Source organism: Drosophila innubila (assembly GCF_004354385.1).
Source record: "Drosophila innubila isolate TH190305 chromosome 3L unlocalized genomic scaffold, UK_Dinn_1.0 0_D_3L, whole genome shotgun sequence".
Taxonomy (NCBI): domain Eukaryota; kingdom Metazoa; phylum Arthropoda; class Insecta; order Diptera; family Drosophilidae; genus Drosophila; species Drosophila innubila.
In genome coordinates, this window is record NW_022995376.1 from 24,896,743 (window position 1) to 24,914,072 (window position 17,330).

At 36.2% G+C, this 17,330-nt stretch overlaps 4 protein-coding genes across 9 annotated transcripts; 3 read left to right on the plus strand and 1 right to left on the minus strand.

Annotated features, from left to right (window-relative positions):
• The first annotated feature begins 442 nt into the window (after positions 1-442).
• Positions 443-5,991, plus strand: LOC117787425 (85/88 kDa calcium-independent phospholipase A2). 3 transcript variants are annotated; one of them, XM_034625948.1, is made up of 7 exons: positions 443-582; positions 2,184-2,476; positions 2,543-2,842; positions 3,270-4,084; positions 4,146-4,786; positions 4,845-5,180; positions 5,239-5,991. In XM_034625948.1, exons 1-7 carry the CDS (start codon positions 573-575, stop codon positions 5,469-5,471), a joined length of 2,628 nt encoding a protein of 875 aa, XP_034481839.1. In that variant the 5' UTR covers positions 443-572; the 3' UTR covers positions 5,472-5,991. The 3 variants fall into 3 exon arrangements, with proteins under 3 accessions (XP_034481839.1, XP_034481838.1, XP_034481837.1); XM_034625947.1 differs by lacking the exon at positions 443-582 and adding an exon at positions 2,005-2,059 and having other exon boundaries at positions 4,845-5,184; positions 5,243-5,991; XM_034625946.1 differs by lacking the exon at positions 443-582 and adding an exon at positions 2,005-2,059.
• Positions 5,992-7,399: 1,408 nt separating this feature from the next.
• LOC117788644 (ankyrin repeat domain-containing protein 54) lies at positions 7,400-8,630 on the plus strand. Its single transcript, XM_034627475.1, has one exon. It carries the CDS (start codon positions 7,583-7,585, stop codon positions 8,624-8,626), a length of 1,044 nt encoding a protein of 347 aa, XP_034483366.1. The 5' UTR covers positions 7,400-7,582; the 3' UTR covers positions 8,627-8,630.
• A 2,098-nt stretch (positions 8,631-10,728) lies between these two features.
• Positions 10,729-13,342, plus strand: LOC117787167 (phospholipid scramblase 2). The gene is made up of 4 exons (XM_034625614.1): positions 10,729-10,895; positions 11,079-11,569; positions 12,385-12,546; positions 12,613-13,342. Exons 1-4 carry the CDS (start codon positions 10,817-10,819, stop codon positions 12,634-12,636), a joined length of 756 nt encoding a protein of 251 aa, XP_034481505.1. The 5' UTR covers positions 10,729-10,816; the 3' UTR covers positions 12,637-13,342.
• Positions 13,293-15,443, minus strand: LOC117787169 (peroxiredoxin-2). 4 transcript variants are annotated; one of them, XM_034625616.1, is made up of 5 exons: positions 15,351-15,443; positions 14,724-14,902; positions 14,062-14,179; positions 13,595-14,000; positions 13,293-13,536 (listed from the first exon to the last, which is right to left on the minus strand). In XM_034625616.1, exons 2-5 carry the CDS (start codon positions 14,875-14,877, stop codon positions 13,486-13,488), a joined length of 729 nt encoding a protein of 242 aa, XP_034481507.1. In that variant the 5' UTR covers positions 14,878-14,902; positions 15,351-15,443; the 3' UTR covers positions 13,293-13,485. The 4 variants fall into 4 exon arrangements, with proteins under 4 accessions (XP_034481507.1, XP_034481509.1, XP_034481506.1 ...); XM_034625618.1 differs by lacking the exon at positions 15,351-15,443 and adding an exon at positions 15,033-15,133; XM_034625615.1 differs by lacking the exon at positions 15,351-15,443 and adding an exon at positions 15,003-15,132 and having other exon boundaries at positions 14,724-14,911.
• Positions 15,444-17,330: the final 1,887 nt, after the last annotated feature.

The following is a 17,330-nucleotide window of genomic DNA, read 5'->3' on the forward strand; positions in this document are numbered from 1 at the left end:
TTTTTAAATTGCTAGTTGGGGCAATTTTACGATCCGGATCGACTTTGTTTGAGTCGTTCAGAATTAGTTCGTTTGAACTGTTGAAAAAGAACTTGTTATCAGTGCCGCCAACTTTTTAGAGGAAAAATATGAAAAATATTCCGATGCCAAATAGCTGTAAGAACTAGCCAACTGTGTGCGACCACACTGATAAATGTAAATTTAAATTAATGCATATTTCAGAATACAATTACTGCCCCAAGGGGAGAGAAGTTATAAATTTATTTCTAAAAAAAATCTATAGAATTCTAACAAAAAGCCTGCAAAAATTTTAATAATTCTATCTTCAATATGAAGAAAAATTAAAAAAAAAAAAAGTGAAACCTATTTTGCAGTTTGATTAAAATTGTACATGCTGCCAGATTGGAAAATTTTGCAGGGTGGCAGTTTTTGGAACGGGTGGCAGCCTTCCACAAGTTGTTATTAATGTGGTTGGTTCTTCTCAAAGAGCAGGCTGAAAAATTATTAAAAAGTTTCCGACTGATATTGAAAAGTGTGAATAAGAATTTTGGTGTTGAAAAGGAGGCTGTGCAATGTTTAATGGTTAGCGTAATGTGAACGCTTTTAAATTGTTATTATTTAGCTTGTTTTACTCAAATTGCCCGGTACTATGGTTTACAATAACAACTAAAGAACACGAGTCTACACATACAGAGATACATGCAAGATATCATAACAGTAAACGCAATTTTCCCCATTTGTCATATTGATTAACTTGCAAACAATTTGAAAAGAGGGAAAGAACGCAAAAATTCGAAAAATTATCGTGAGTCTATCAAGGCAAAATTATTGGCATACAATGTGCGGTGTTCTATATGTGCACATATGTGGCAGAGAAAACAGCAATTACACACATACATATGTATTTACATGTGTGTGCAGCATATAATCAGAAGATCTGGTTGAGTCACGGTTCGTTCGCTGAGACGCTGATGAGGGCGCTCGACAACGCAACTCAAACGCCGTACTATCAATACTCTATTCGGACCAAGTGTCGTAATTTAATTGCATTGATTAAGAAAGAGAATCAGCTCTTTTTACGACGTTGTCCGTCGTTTTTTAATTGTAATACAAAAAACGATCAAAACAGCTATAGTTGACAGAACCAGACTTTTAGAGACCGTGTACTACAATTCTGGGAATAGTAGACTAAAATTAGTTTTGTTTAAATTTTTCAATATAATTAATTGATATAATTGAAATTGGTAACCGTAAACAACATTTTTTATTTTACCGAAACCGAAATTATACAAACCGTAATAACCGATTAGTACCGATTTATGTGTAATGGTTAGTTTCAGTTCAATCAAGCATTTATTTAACGTGTAATAATCGTTTGAATATTTGAATATCGATCCTTTTGAAATCTAAGAAAGTTTACTTATTAAGGTCTTAAGATTTTTACTACTACTTTTCTTGTGCCGAAATATAGAAAAAAAAAAAATTTTGAGTAATTGAAAACCAAAAAAAGAACAACCAAACCCCTAATTTAAACCGATACTCGAATAGATTTGTTACCCTGTTTAGAACGAAATGAATAGACCCTTAATACTTTTAGAGTACAGGGTCTAATGAATTTCAAGATTACTGTGACATTACATTGTAAAATTATAGAGTATTTAAGGTACATTATAGCTTACTATTTCTATTTAATTAGTTGCCAGTGCTTGTGTGTACCAGAGAATCGGATGTTGCTTTATTGATTTGTTGGCCACATCGCCGCCAGTCACTGTCACTGTCACCTTCTGTCTCTGCCACTTTGTGTTGCCTTGTAAATAGAACACATCTTTAAGCATATTATAAACTTGATATTGACATCGTTATTCCATTTATTTCCCGTAGATTCATCGCTTACACACTCAAATCTCAAATCGCACTGACATTAATGCCCCCATATCGTCATAATCATCATCCCAAGCAAGATTACAAAGTTCAATCCTAAGTCGACGTTAAAATCAACATCGAGAATATTCAGCAACCATGTCGTGGTTGGCCTTTGGAGCTTTCGCTTCCGGCTATGGTATTTGCTAATACACGTTAAATGTTTGTCGTTGTTATCGTTGTTGTTGTTGCCATTGTTGTCCAGTAGTTATCAATATATATAGTTGCCAACAAGTGTTTAATTTTATTTATTTTATTCACAGTACTGCAGCGTCTGCTGGGTGGAGATGTGCCACCAAACAAAGTTGTGGAAATCAAGAGCGAATCCCTGGGCACTCTCCAGGTCCTGGCTCGCGATGATGCCATGGTCCTGTTTGCCCCACCCTACAACAGCAATGACAAGCGTGCTGTCTACGAGATTATCTTACAACGTCCCACCTCCGATTCGAATACCTCCTCGTTCAGTTTGTACCGCTCACCGTTGCAACAAGACGCCGAGGAGAAGTTCAACACTTTCATGCAACGTCTGCCCATCTTTGTTGGCATCGTCAAGGAGGTGAGTCGTCATCATCGAGAATATTCTGAGATTACTTTATTAAATTATTCTCTCTTTTTTTTGCAGTACTACAGTGTAAATGGCTTGCAAAAGGTTTGCGATGCTCTCTCAGAGAATCCCTCGTGGACGCTGGCTCATCTGGTAGCCTACTTTAATCTCCTGGAGTATATCAGCAATCCAAAAGTCGTGCAGTGCATTGACATTGCCGATCACACAACACTCATGTCGCCATTTCAGTTGGCCATCAAACAGGGTCACATTGAAATGGTCAAGGTGCTGTTGCCCTTCAGCAAAATGGAACATTTGGATATTAACAGCAACTCGGTGTTTCATTATGCAGCCAGCACAACCAAAGAGATCATTAATGTGAGTGTTGAGAAAAGAAGAAAAGTTTATCTTTGGCACGCCAAAAATTTGATACTCTTGTTGAGGCAGCTATATGATATAATAGTCGGATTTAATTCATATTTGATCAGAATGTGTATGATAATACCAAATGCACAACTGTGGATTTTAATTAAGTTAACTTAAAAAACAGCCCAGTATTTCTTACTAAAGAGTAACTCTTATAGTATGACAGCTATATGATATATTAAGCCGATTCGGCCAACAGCTAACAAGGAAGACGAAAATATCAACGCAACTCGTCAATTTGATTAAGTATAAATATACTTAATGCTGTCTGTCACGCCGTCTTTAATGTGTTACACATTTCCTGATAAAAATATATGTAGCATTTATTATTTATTATGAAATATATATTTAAATTTATTACAACTACTTTCTTCCACAGCTGCTTACCGATAACAATACTGTGAACCTAAACCACCTCAATTCGGATGGATATACGCCGTTGCACTTGGCCTGTGTGGCCGATAAGCCGGAAAATGTCAAGGCCTTGTTATTAGCCGGCGCCGATGTCAATCTGAATGCCAAGAACATAAGCAAACTGTACAAAACATCCACTCCCACTTCGGTGGCTTCATTTTTGCGTACAAATGCCAGCAAACTCTACACGCAGGACATGAAGTACGGCGGTACGCCTCTGCATTGGTGCTCCTCCCGGGAGACATTGCATGCACTGATCATGGAAGGTTGCGATGTCAATGCCACCAACTTCGATGGAAGAACCGCCTTGCATGTGATGGTGGCACGCAATCGATTCGAGTGCGTGGTTACTCTCTTGGCTCACGATGCGGATATCGATGTGCTGGATAATGAGGGAAATGCTGCACTTCACATTGCCATTGAGAAGAAACTGGTGCCAATTGTCCAGTGTCTGGTGGTGTTTGGCTGTGACATCAATCTGAAAAACAAGGATGGAAAGTCGCCACGTCACATGGTTGGCAATGATGCCAGTGGCAATAAGGAGGATGAAATATTATACATATTGCATTCGGTGGGTGCCAAACGTTGCTCCGACAGCAGCTCCAAGTGTCCACCCGGCTGCAATTCCAAGGGCTCATACAATGGCATTCCACCTGAAGCGCCAGAATCTGTGGAACAGCGTGAACATATTGAGAATATGCTGGCGTCTACGAGTCGCCAAATGGGAGGGTTCCTAGGCGCAGCAGCCAATGGCTTAATGGAACGCCAGATGACACCACAGTGAGTATTCTCCACTCTCCTAAAATATGAATACTATATAATTAAATTGTAATCTTTTTAGAGTGCCCGTTGTGGTCGATACAGAGAAGGAGCAAAAGGGTCAGAGCATTATGGATGCCTTGCTAGGCATGTTTACAACCAAAGTCAATGCGGAAGAGATCAAGAAGGACAACTTAGCGGGCAGTGTGGCCAGTCCAACTACCACGCCTCCCTCAGTCAGTCCAGAGCAATTGCCATCGCCCACATCTCCCATTGCTGCAGAGGTCGGTGATAAGCCCTACGGACGTGGACGACTTCTCTGCTTGGATGGCGGTGGCATACGTGGCCTGGTGCTAGTGCAAATGCTGCTCGAGGTTGAGAAGCTATCGCGTACGCCCATCATACACATGTTCGACTGGATCGCCGGCACTAGCACAGGCGGCATCTTGGCGCTGGGCCTGGGATGTGGCAAGAACATGCGTCAGTGCATGGGACTCTATCTGCGCATGAAGGAGCAATGTTTTGTTGGCTCTCGTCCATATAATAGCGAATATTTTGAAGCCATACTTAAGGATAATCTCGGCGAGTTTAATGTTATGACCGACATCAAGCATCCAAAGATTATGGTTACTGGCGTCATGGCGGATCGTAAGCCCGTCGATCTCCATCTGTTCCGTAACTACACCAGCGCCAGCGACATTCTAGGCATTGTGACTTCTATAAGTAAGTGATGAGATCTTAAAGAGTATTAAACGAGTTGTAACTATGTCATTTTTAACAGGCAACCGACGTATACCACCGCCCCAGCCCGAGGATCAGTTGGTGTGGCGTGCCGCACGTGCCACAGGAGCTGCTCCTTCATATTTCCGTGCATTTGGAAGATTCCTCGATGGCGGACTTATTGCCAACAATCCCACACTGGATGCCATGACTGAAATACATGAATATAATATGGCATTGCGCAGTTCTGGCCGCGAATCTGAAGCTGTGCCTGTTTCCGCAGTGGTTTCATTGGGCACCGGCCACATACCGGTGACCGAGCTCAAGGACATTGATGTGTTCCGTCCGGAAAGTATCTGGGATACCGCTAAACTAGCCTACGGCATATCTACTATTGGTAAATTGATCAAATGATTTGAATCCCCTTTTTTATAATTTTTTGTAAACTCACTTAGGTAATCTACTTGTTGACCAAGCCACCTGCTCCGATGGGCGTGTCGTGGATCGAGCCCGTGCCTGGTGCAGCACAATTGGTGTACCCTACTATAGATTCAATCCGCAACTCAGCGAGGATATTGCAATGGATGAGAAGGACGACCAGAAGCTGATCAACATGCTGTGGCACACAAAGGCATATATGCACACCAATCGTAACAAAATAATCGAGATGATTAATTTCCTAAAATAGCGCGCAAGAAGGATTTAGACCGCATTCAGTTTAATTGCTGCGTCACTTCTACTATTTCATTCTCTATATATACTTTTTCTTTCTAAATGTTCCCCGATTATCTGTATATACTATCAATAGTTTAAACCAAACACTTCTCAGCATCTTTCCGCGGTCTAAATCAGGACACACACACACACACACTCACACACACACGCATACACCCTCACACACCAAACACATAAAAGCTTCCCAACCCAAAAACCACAATTTTTAACCACAAATAAATTATTGCAAGTTTTAAATTAATGATAGTGAATAATGAGGCTATCATCGCATCATTTACGCTTTGAATAATTTGTGTTAACTAACGGATTGTTAATATTCAAATTTGAAATTTGGTGTTAAGCTCATCTGTATTATTATTATGCGTATTTATTGTATGTTTGTAAATGTTTTCGCCAAATTGGATTGTAAACTGTTTGTTTGTAAACATTCCGTAAACATTTTGAATAAAAATTGGTTATTTTAGATGTACAAATACTGCGTTAAATTTTTAAATAAAACAATTAGCAATGCAACTGTCAGCAAAGGAACAATAAAAAAGTGACAGGAATTTGCAGGGTATACCAAATAAAAACAAGATATCCGTAAACATTGCTCATTATTTAATACGCAGTAATAGTGGAATTTTCCACAAAAGATGACTAATGCAAGATTTATTTACTGCTTCGATTGTTTAATATAAATGAACATAAAGTAAACAACAAGCAACCCCGGAACACTAGTGTTGCAAGACAATTGATATCGAATTATGTTTAATGTAATTTATATTTTAAATTGTGATTTTTCAATTAATCTAATCAATTAACAAATGTGATTTAAATTTTGCGCCATGTCATACATAGACAATATAGCAGTAAGCAACACTGTTGCAATCATAGCTATTTTATAGCTAGGTCTATTTCCAAAGGCCGATCGCTAGAAAAATTTTAAAATTTCAATAAGTCGAAATTTGGGCTATTTTAAATATATGTTCAGCTATGGCTTGCTGTTAATATTTCTTCTAAAACTATGCAAATACATAAATAATACCATATGTTTTGACAGAACAACATTTGGCTCAACTGTTATTAACAGCGAACTCCTATCTTTGACTGTAAAAACTTGCAGCAATTACTTAATTCCACTTTTCTTATAGTTTTATCCTGTTCTGTTTATAAATGGACATCGTTCAAGTTACTTTCTGTAGGATACCAATTTTGACTTTGCTCGCATTTCAACTTCGTCCATTGTTATGATTTTATATTGTTGATTTTAACATGATCGAGTTTTAGATAGCTAACATTAATATATCCTTATACTCTTACCGTATATCTAATGGTTTCCTAACAGTTGTAAATATTTTCATTATTTTATATATATATATATATATATATATATACTTTTTTATAAATTATTATTATCAGGCATCTCAAGCAAAGTCGAACTTTCTTAATTTTTAAATATTTTTGCGAAATCGTTCTGTACGTTCTGTTCAAAAAGCACCGTTAGTTCTCGCGGCGTCTTAAATTGGGGCTGCCACCCTACAAAATTTTGCGATCTGGCAGCTTGTTCTAATTTAATATAAAAAAAATAATTGCAACTACAAAAATTTGACTAAATTCAAATTTATTCTTAATTTTAAAGATTGAATTTTTAAATGCTTGCAGAATTTTTGTTGAAGTTTTCTTGATTTTATGAAATTTTTTTTGTTTTAGAGTTTAGTTTTTAACTTCTTTTCCCTTGGGCTTACGAGCTTCAAACCTTCATTAAATCTTATATATTTTTATTTTTGAATTTCGAATTTTAAATTTTCATCAAATGTCAATTAATTTCAAAGTTATTGCATTTTAAAATTTGCATAAACTAAAATTTACCAATAAACAGCGCTGCCACCTTGTGCGTACGCGCTGACAGTGGTATACGCAGCGAGTTGGCAGCCTGGACGCACAAAATGTAAACAGGAAAAAAAATCGAGAAAAATACAAAAACAATACAGACAAAAAATTAAGAAGCGCGTGAAGAAAAAGATAAAAAATTTGTGCAAACGAACGCAGGGGAATAATTAAAAGCGTACACACACCTTGGACATGTCCAATGAGCGTGTGGACACGGGCAAGGAGATGCCCGGGTCAGTGCCAGTCCCAGTCCAAGTACAAGATGTGGAGCTGCCCACAATATCCATGTCCATGCCCACGATGCCCGTGTCGAAGGGTATTATGATAACACCGCCACCCCCCTTGATGCCACCAACGCCGACATCGTCGCCCAACACACATGGCGAGTGGCCCAATCTGAATCCCAACGCGAACGCATTCCAGCTGAGCAGAGACAGAGGTGGAGTTGTAGGTGGAGGTGGGGAACGGGAGCGGGAACACTTTGCCCTGCCGCACCTACCGCCACTACCATTAAACGTTGACTATCTACCGAGCCTGAGCCTCATTCATCCAAGCACACTGCCATCGAGCAGCAAGAGCTTCAAGATGCGTCCCCGCATGAAACGTCTGATGTATTGTAGTTACAACAATATACTGACCGAATCAAACAATCGCAAGCTGCGAACAGCTGCTTCCACCTGCAATATTGAGCTGCTCAACCGCATACTGGAATCGGGAGGTAATCCCAATGCCGCCGATGAGTACAATCGCAGTCCGCTTCATTTGGCGGCCTGTCGAGGTTATATTCCGATTGTGCAACAGCTGTTGAAGTACGGCGCCAATCCAAATGTTGTCGACTCGCTGGGCAACACACCGCTCCACCTGGCGGTCATCTCGGCCAGCTCGAACAACTTCAATGTGGTGGTCCGGGTCCTGTTGCAGGGCGGTGCCAGTGTCCATATGTTTGATCGCAGCGGTAAGTCACCCTTGGAGCTGGCCGAGGCGAAGTTGCGATTGCTGCGCAATCGCTATGATCATCCGACGCCTGAGACAGCCAAGATTCTGGAGGATATGTGCATGCTGACAACGCTCATATTGCGCTACATGGTGAAGCAGCAGCGGGAGCTGGAGGATCTGTCGGCGCTGGAGAAGCGACTGCAGAACCTCAGCACCAGTGATGATCAGGAACAGGTTGTCTCCCAGACAGCCGATGAGCTGCTCGCCAGTGTCGAGCGTTTGTCCATCAACAACAAATAAAAAGGCGGTACGGACACAAATTGCATCCCGTCGATCGATCGATCAGTTTAGATGGGTAAACAACAATAACAATACACAATGACACACACGCACACATACCAAGTTTATACGACAGCTAAACTGATTTAACTAACATATTTTTGAATTGCTCTTTTTTTAAATTATTATTTTATAATTATATGACAACTGATTTTGAAATAAAATTCAAAGCGTTAACTTTTTATGCTACAATATTGAGAAAAAATCTTACCCATAAGCCATAAATTGCAATTGATTTTTATTTTGATAAAAAAAAAAATAAAAGTCTTATGTGATTTAAATTTGTTACTCAAAAGTATTCATGATTAATTAACATTTTTCAAAATCATAAACAAATCATTACAGCTAATCATTACTATTACATCATAATACAATATCATTTAATATGCTGTCATATAAAATTGATACAAAAATATATAAATAATTTACTCAATACATGTTTATTTACTTTACAGTTTATTTTACGTTTCCTAATTTGGCTGCCGTTGAGTTGAAGTTGGAATACTGTGTTGTGTCCACCACTCTGGAGTCCGGATACATTCACTGGAGTATGGTGAAATACAAACAAGTTGTCATATTTATTCACCACGGCCGCTGCTTTGTATGCTTATTTTGTTCACAACGGCAACGATTGTAGAGTATTAGGGCTATAAATCTATCTCTATTACTCTCTCATTGTGGTGAAATAAAGACGCAAGGTTATATTGAATTTACTACTGTTTGTAAATTCACCTTGCGCGAGGTAGAGTACATACCTCAGCTTTTTAGTAATTTCACCATGTTCGGAATTAGCGACACACACAAACACACAACCAACGCTCACAATACACACACACACACATGTTTCATGCGATCTTCTGTTTTAAGTATATCATTTAAGTTTTCATTGTTTACGCAAAACAAACAAAACAACACACACACACAAAACCAACAAACAAATATGTTTACATTTTAAGCTTTACGTTTAGCGCGCCAAAACAAAATATAAATTTATGTAATAAAAATGCAATTTGCAACTGCAATAAACAATTTAACACCTAATTATATTATGCATTATAATACATTTAACTAAATGGTTTACAAATACAAATTTAGATTGTATCCTACAGGTAACTTAAAAATAACTTGGAATAATAATAATAAAAAAAAGGCAATTGCTTTTCAACTTAAAAACTTGACTTTCTAGAGCTAAGGACAAATACATGCCTAGAATATACATACAAATGAATATATGTACATATGTATGTATTACTTATGGAATGGTAAATATTTGTTCTTAAACTTGGTGTTTATTTAAATTTGTCAGCAAATAGCCCCAATGTAAGGGAGAGCAGAAAAGGTGGGCGTGTTATGCTGTCCAAAAATATACTCTCTACGTATACAAGTATAAACAGGTAAACGTAAATACGAATACTTATTTATATCCGCATATATGTATACATAAGCATGTACATATGTATATAACGTATTCCCATTACTTTGATTTAATTTCGGCAGTATAATCGATAACAAATTAATTTTTGAAGATATGGCAGGCAGCAAAATAAACCTCAATCCGCAATATTGTATTTATGATAATTAAACAATTAAAGTAAATGCAAGTCAATCAAAATGGTACATAACGTCACGCATTTAATTATAACTGAATACAGGGAATACCATTATTAATTAAACCAAGGCTGCCACACATTTCAATGTCAATTGAAATCGATTAAGTCACAAAGCACCTAAAATTATTGAAAACGGCGCGCGCTTTAAAATTAGTAATAAAAGAAATGTTTAAAATATAAATTAAAACAATTAGGACCAAACCATTTTAATTCGAAATTAGATCAAATTAACGTGATCAATTCTTTGAATGTTTGGAGCTCGTCAGAAAGAATTAATTCTTAGTTTTTTCTTTATTAATTCTAAATAAAAAATCAGCAATTCAACAACATTTTCACAAAAATTCTGCAAAAATTTTAAAAATTCTTTCTTTAAAAATCTTATTACGAATTCAAAAGTTTGGCAACGTTCAAATATACGCAGCTGTTTTTGCTAGGTGGCAACTAAATCCAAACGATTGATTTGATACAACACGGATTCTTGCAACTCTGGTTTGGCTGCTTTAATATATACTTATATTTTTCACATTCAATACGAAAGAAAATGATGCAAATGAAAGAATATAAGGAAGTTCCGCAGGATGCGCCACCGGCCCCTCCCGGTCCGGCGCCTGTAGGTCCTGGTAAGCAAAATATGCATACACAAAGCTATTAATATCGTTATATTTTGTATGTTGAGCGCGTGTGTGTATATGTATGCGTGGGCGTCTGCCAAAATATTGTACAAATATTGTGTATGTGCATATATGTGTATGTGTTGACATTTAAATTATACGAATAATACATTTGTGCATTAATTGTGACAGAGCCATGGATGAGCATTCCAGTGGGAAGCAACTGCCCACAGGGTCTAGAATATCTCACCGTTCTGGATCAATTGCTGGTGTCGCAGAAGCTCGAGCTGACGGAGATTATCACGGGTTTTGAAACTCAGAATCGCTTTAAAGTGAAGAATTCATTGGGTCAGAATGTGTACTCTGCATTTGAGGATAGTGACTGGTGCACCCGTCAATGCTGTGGCCCGTCACGTCCATTCGAGATGAAGATATTGGACAATTTCCAAAACGAAGTGTTGCATATAACTCGTCCATTCCGATGCGATCTGTTCTGTTGCTTTCCCGACTGCCAGAGCATGATTGAGGTATCGGCTCCGCCTGGCCAGGTCATTGGCACTGTCGAGAGGGTGTGCACTTTCCTAAAGCCCAGATTTCGCATCAGGAACTCGTTTGGCGATGTTGTCCTCGATATTAAAGGTCCCGCTTGTGTCTTTAAATGCTGCAGCGATGTCACTATGAAGGTACAGTAAACAATAGCAATGTTATATGATATACATTTCCAACATACATATATGCATCTTTATACATGTATTTAAATTTATTCAAAGCGACAGATGGCGTCATTCTATCGCTCTCTATGCTTGACTGCCGTCTTCCGTGTCTACACTGTACCACTGTATAATGCGAATCAACTGATAGAGCATACAGTTTGTCAATTATGTATTTTGAACAAAAAAAATATCACGTTCAGTTAGACACTAATTCTTTCAACAAAGAACAAGATTCACACACTGAATTATTTATTTATTTATTAAGTGACATCTAAAAACAGTTGATTTAAATTTAAATAAATTGTGAGAGTTGTACTTAAATTAAAACTGAATTTAAAAAAAGATTGAAATTTAACATTTTAAACTATAAAAGTGTAACGAAAATTTTTTTTTGTTTTTTTGTTGTTCTTTTGGTTCTTAAAGCAATTAAAAAAAGTTTTTTTCTTCTTTTATTTTTTAATAAAAAAAGTAGAATATAAAAATTCTAAAAATTTATGTTTTTTTAGTTTGCCTTTGGAACTAAACATAAGAAATAAAATTAAAGAAAGTGTTTTTTTGCAAAATATTTAATAGTTTCTTAATATTTTAATATAGTTTTTAATATTCTCATAATATTGAATGAAAAACTACAATAGATCTATCTATGTGAATTTTGAATTTCGTCAAATGAATTACTTGACCAACTGTATGTTTATGTATCTGGAATTTGAATATTTATGTACACATGTTTATATACGGGCGTGGTTGGGTAATGCGATGTTTGATTTTCCTTTTTCGTTTATTAGGTATTCAACAGCGCAAACAACGAACAAATTGGCAAGATAACCAAACAATGGTCTGGACTCACCCGAGAATTGTTTACCGATGCCGATTATTTTAGCGTCACATTTCCCCTCAATTTGGATGTGCGCATGAAAGCTCTTATCTTTGCTGCCGTCTTCTTAATTGTAAGTCTAAGCAGAAAAGATACAATTACGTATCTATACATTACTCAACCTTCTTTTCTTTAACAGGACATTGTCTATTATGACCATTAGACAGTTTGCAGTTCCATATGCTCGCAATACATCAACAACATCCAATCTAAACAATGGACTGCTTAGTTGTTACTCATAAGTTTTTACAACACGAATATTATCTTCTAACGTGCAAACAAAATCCATATATATTTTGACTATCGGAATCTCCCCCTATGTGCACATAAAGTGCAATAAAATGCATTCAATGTCGTAATCTCGGTCCCTTAAATTAAGTCTCCCCATATCGAAATGTTACTTGACAATGAAACTTGCGCATAAATATATTTTTAAAGTAAAATTCCATTCAATATAGATTGCCATTTATTTTACATAAATATCAAATATTATATATGTTGCATTTATGTATTTATATTATCTGAAACCGACGTTCGGTTGGCATTTAATTGCATACTGACCTACGCACACCCTCTCAAAAACACACAAACTGAATAGAAACCTTAAAAAGAGTGCCTTATAAATTATAATTGTTGTACAACCAATTCAAACCCCTCCCATAACCTGTGTATACCTTCAAATCCGAGATATTTTTGTATGTACTTAAATAGTAATACAACCGTAATTGATTGTTAACGTTAACGTTATCGTTATTGGAAATACATAGTTATTTGCATCCATTTCATAAATTTTAACAAACCAAACACACTTAATAGTTATGCTGTTCTCTTTACATAAATGTATAATAAAAGAAACTCTATTTCTCATATAAACCAAACGCGGTTTTTTCACTTTCATTTTGAAAATGTATATGTACAAAAACAGTCATGGAATTCTAATGTCGTTGATACTGATCTTCGATGTCAATCGAGGAAAATGAAAAATGGAAATGTTACGATTGGATGACGCTGCTCAATTGTTCTTGGCAAAGTACTTTGTTTTCTCCTCCGGATTGGGTACAATCTGTAAGAGATATTCATTAGAATTATAAAATATTTATTGGTTTTGAATCTTTGCTTACCGTATCAGCGCCTGGTTTCCAGCCAGCTGGGCAAACCTCGCCGTGAGTATCAGTGTATTGGAAGGCCTGGACCAAACGTATGGTCTCATCCACAGAGCGACCCACGGGTAGATCGTTCATCGTTATCTGACGCAGGACGCCACGTTGATCGATGATAAAGAGACCACGTAGCGCATGTCCGCTTGCCTCCAGATAAACGCCATAATCCTTGCTAATCTTATGCGTCAAGTCGGAGAGCAAGGGAATCTTTACATTGCCCAGACCACCTTCCTTGCGTGGCGTATTAATCCAAGCCAAGTGTGTAAAGTGCGAGTCAACGCTGGCAGCAATCACCTCTGTATTAATCTTGCGAAATTCCGCAATGCGATCCGAGAATGCGATAATCTCAGTGGGACAGACAAATGTGCTGTAAAAAGTGGCAGCTGATTAAACAACTGAAATCATACATGTTTAAGAGTAAATCTTACAAATCCAAGGGATAGAAGAGCAGCACAACGTATTTGCCCAGATATTGTGATAAGGACAGTTGAACAATCTCTTTGTTGACAACCGCGGTGCCCTCAAATTGTGGCGCTGGCTTTGAAACTAAAAGAGAATGCAAAATATTTAAACAAATTAATTTATAAATAAATTAAATGATTACCTAAGGCACGCCGGATATCTGGTACCCTTTTAAAGCCCTATATAAAATTTATGACATAACGTCGCTATGACAGCTATATAATATAGTACATTTATTTGAACCAAACTTGTTTAGGATGTATAGGACAATAAAAAACACTCAATTTCATAGTTTGGTTGAGATGTCTCAAGAAATAAAAAAAATTTTTGTGCTATAGTTCATTTTTTGTCCCATAGTTACTGCGACAGAATTTTTTGAATTCCTGGTTTTTTTTTTCTTTGCATGGATGAAAACTATGGTAAAAACATTATAGAATTGACCGTAGGTTTAGAATTTGGGTTATAATTTTTAAATTTTTTTTTGTGCCCTTTCAATTCGATGCACCCTAATGAACTCATAAGCCAAATAGTCAACTGGAGAGTTTGTTAACGATATCCAATAACGAAATAACAAAGATTTTTATACCAAATGTTGATAGAGGTTCAAAAATCGAGAATATATACTTACTAACTGCTTTTGTGTATTGTAATTGATGGTCACCCTTGGGATCACCAGCGGGATAAACGGAACCACCGGCAAAAGAGTAACAGGATTCGCTGTCATCCGCCTTTCCTGTTGCCACAAGGAGCAAAATGAGAGCTAAGCAGCTGTATTTATTCATGTTCTCACTGGTTGTTGTTCTCCAACTGCAAATACAAAGTAAATAAATGCAATTAGCTATAGTATTGGAAATAAATTAACACGCGACGCCTTTTGGCTTATCCAACACCCGCCTCAATACATTCAAACAACACTTTCCCCGCTACTAAAACGCACTTTTAGCCACGCAGTCAAAAATTCTGCCTCTTCACTCGAGACTCTCAAGAACCAACTATATAAAATTCAATTGTCTGCAGCGATTGAAAAAAAGGGGGGCGACATCAACCTTTTGATAAGCACTAGCGGAAATCTTATCAATTTTATACACATACATAAAAGTGCTACCACTGCAATATATTTTTTTCTGTAAATTTTAGTCAACTTCAACTAGAATTTCAACAATAATAACAAAACATGTTCGATATTGTATTGTTTATCTCTTCCGCATGCAAGCCCCTGCTGACAAATTTATTACTTGTTTACACAATTGACTACCTTTTATTTATGAAAATTAAGTGTTTAAATTTAACAAATAGCAGTTGTTGACTTTAACAAACAATATGCCCGTGCAATGACTTACCGGCTAGCGATGTGCCGACATAAAATATCGGCTGTTTCGTGCTTTCACATTACTGTTGCGCTCGACACGATATTTAATATATCCAATTAATACAATAAGCGTTAGCAACAAAGAAATTAACTTTGTTTTCCCAACTAATAAGCAATTCTACTTTTTCTTTGTCTACACATTTTGTATTGCGCAGTCGTGAACAGCTGATCGGCGAATCCAAATCTGTAACGCAACCAAATCTGAATCTGTTTCAGGAATACCCCCATTAAGTACAAACTGTATTTAATGAACTCTTCGAAATAAAATTTAAAAAATACAAAAATTATTGGTAGTTTCTATTATTTATTCCATGACTGTATGTATTATATTGTATATGTATTAAAAAAGCTTTTCATTGTATATCCACACACCAAATCTCTAGAGATTTTTTAAAGAAATAATTTTAAGAATAGCCCTTTAAAAATTTCGGAGTTTACAAAATGTCAGTGATTTCATACTTTTAATATACAATATGTATTTCCGAAGTCACTGAAGTCGACTGCCATAAAATTATTTCAAATTTCAACTATGATTAGATATTAGTAGTCGTGAATTTTTTGCAATACTATATAAGTTAAGACTTTTTCGGAGAGTAGTTTTATGTCTCACTCACCTACATAATCTTAGAACAGCATTCAGGCATGTTCTAAAAATTTTCTATAAAAAGCATAGGAAACGCAATATTTTATGCCCCAAAGCAATTGAATTAAATAAAATTGATTTTCAAATAAAATAAAAGTGCCTATCAGGTGTGTTCTACAAATCCCACAAAAAAAACCTCTAAACGAGGTAAAAGTCTAGTGACGAAAGCAATTTCTAGACCCAAAATTTCTGATATCCAATTTTGTGACCAACAAAATTCAGTTTAATCTAAAAATTTTAAATAAAAATATAAATTAATATAAAAAAACGAAAATTGGCATTCGGCACTGTGAGTAAAAGGGTGATCTTCTTTGTACATAAAAATAACTTTTGCGCAGTGCCGAATGCCAATTTTTTTATATTAATTATATTTTATTGAAATTTTAGATTAAACTAATTTTATTCGTCACAAAATTGGATATCAAAATTGGGTCTAAAATGCTAAATCACTAGACTTTACCTCGTTTAGATTTTTTGAGGATATCAGAAATTTTGCAATTGCTTTCGCTTTTGACATTGTAACTTTATCATTAATGCAGGCAAATAGTAAAATATAAAAATTTATTTGTTGAACGTATTTTATATTTAAAAAATTTTTTTTCTTTAATTATAAAGAAAAACTAGGGGGCCCCGCCCCCTGCTCGCTTTGCTCGCGTTGCTACAGCTGAGCATACTATACTGTCGGAGACCTCGTACTTACTATGAAAAAAAAAGTTTTTCATACTAAGACTTGGATTTCACCCGATCGGTCCTATGACAACTATATGATATAGTGGTTCCGATTAGAACCAACTTTGTTCAGGATATATAAGTCTTAAATAAATGCATATTCTATTAGTTCGGTTACGATATCTAGTAAAATAAAAGTTTTTCATACTAAGACTTAATATTGGACCGATCGGTCCTATGACAGCTATATGATATAGTGGTCCGATTTGAACCAATTTTGGTCAGGATATATAAAACCAAGTTAAATGCATATTGTATTAGTTTGGTTAAGATTTCTCATTAAACAAAAAAGTTTTTCATACTAAAACCTAATTTTTACCCGATCGGTCCTATGACAGCTATATGATATAGTAGTCCGATTTTAACCAACTTTGGTCAGAATATATAAAACCAAGTTAAATGCATATTGTATCATTTTGGTTGAGATATCTCATAAAACCAAAAGTTTTCGTACTAAAACGTGATTTTCGACCGATAGAAAAATGTATTTATTC

What these genes read in the sequence shown, in the direction of transcription:
- LOC117787169 (XM_034625616.1), bottom strand. Translation starts at nt 14,877, where the DNA reads ATGAATAAATACAGCTGCTTAGCTCTCATTTTGCTCCTTGTGGCAACA. An exon ending in ACAATACACAAAAGCAGTTA is followed by an intron (nt 14,180 to 14,723) that starts GTAAGTATATAT and finishes ATTCTCTTTTAG; the next exon opens with TTTCAAAGCCAGCGCCACAA. An exon ending in GGAAACCAGGCGCTGATACG is followed by an intron (nt 13,537 to 13,594) that starts GTAAGCAAAGAT and finishes TATCTCTTACAG; the next exon opens with ATTGTACCCAATCCGGAGGA.
- LOC117788644 (XM_034627475.1), top strand. Translation starts at nt 7,583, where the DNA reads ATGTCCAATGAGCGTGTGGACACGGGCAAGGAGATGCCCGGGTCAGTG.
- LOC117787425 (XM_034625947.1), top strand. Translation starts at nt 2,020, where the DNA reads ATGTCGTGGTTGGCCTTTGGAGCTTTCGCTTCCGGCTATG. An exon ending in TTGTTGGCATCGTCAAGGAG is followed by an intron (nt 2,477 to 2,542) that starts GTGAGTCGTCAT and finishes TTTTTTTTGCAG; the next exon opens with TACTACAGTGTAAATGGCTT. An exon ending in CAACCAAAGAGATCATTAAT is followed by an intron (nt 2,843 to 3,269) that starts GTGAGTGTTGAG and finishes TTTCTTCCACAG; the next exon opens with CTGCTTACCGATAACAATAC.
- LOC117787167 (XM_034625614.1), top strand. Translation starts at nt 10,817, where the DNA reads ATGATGCAAATGAAAGAATATAAGGAAGTTCCGCAGGATGCGCCACCG. An exon ending in GCAGCGATGTCACTATGAAG is followed by an intron (nt 11,570 to 12,384) that starts GTACAGTAAACA and finishes TTCGTTTATTAG; the next exon opens with GTATTCAACAGCGCAAACAA. An exon ending in TTGCTGCCGTCTTCTTAATT is followed by an intron (nt 12,547 to 12,612) that starts GTAAGTCTAAGC and finishes TTTCTTTAACAG; the next exon opens with GACATTGTCTATTATGACCA.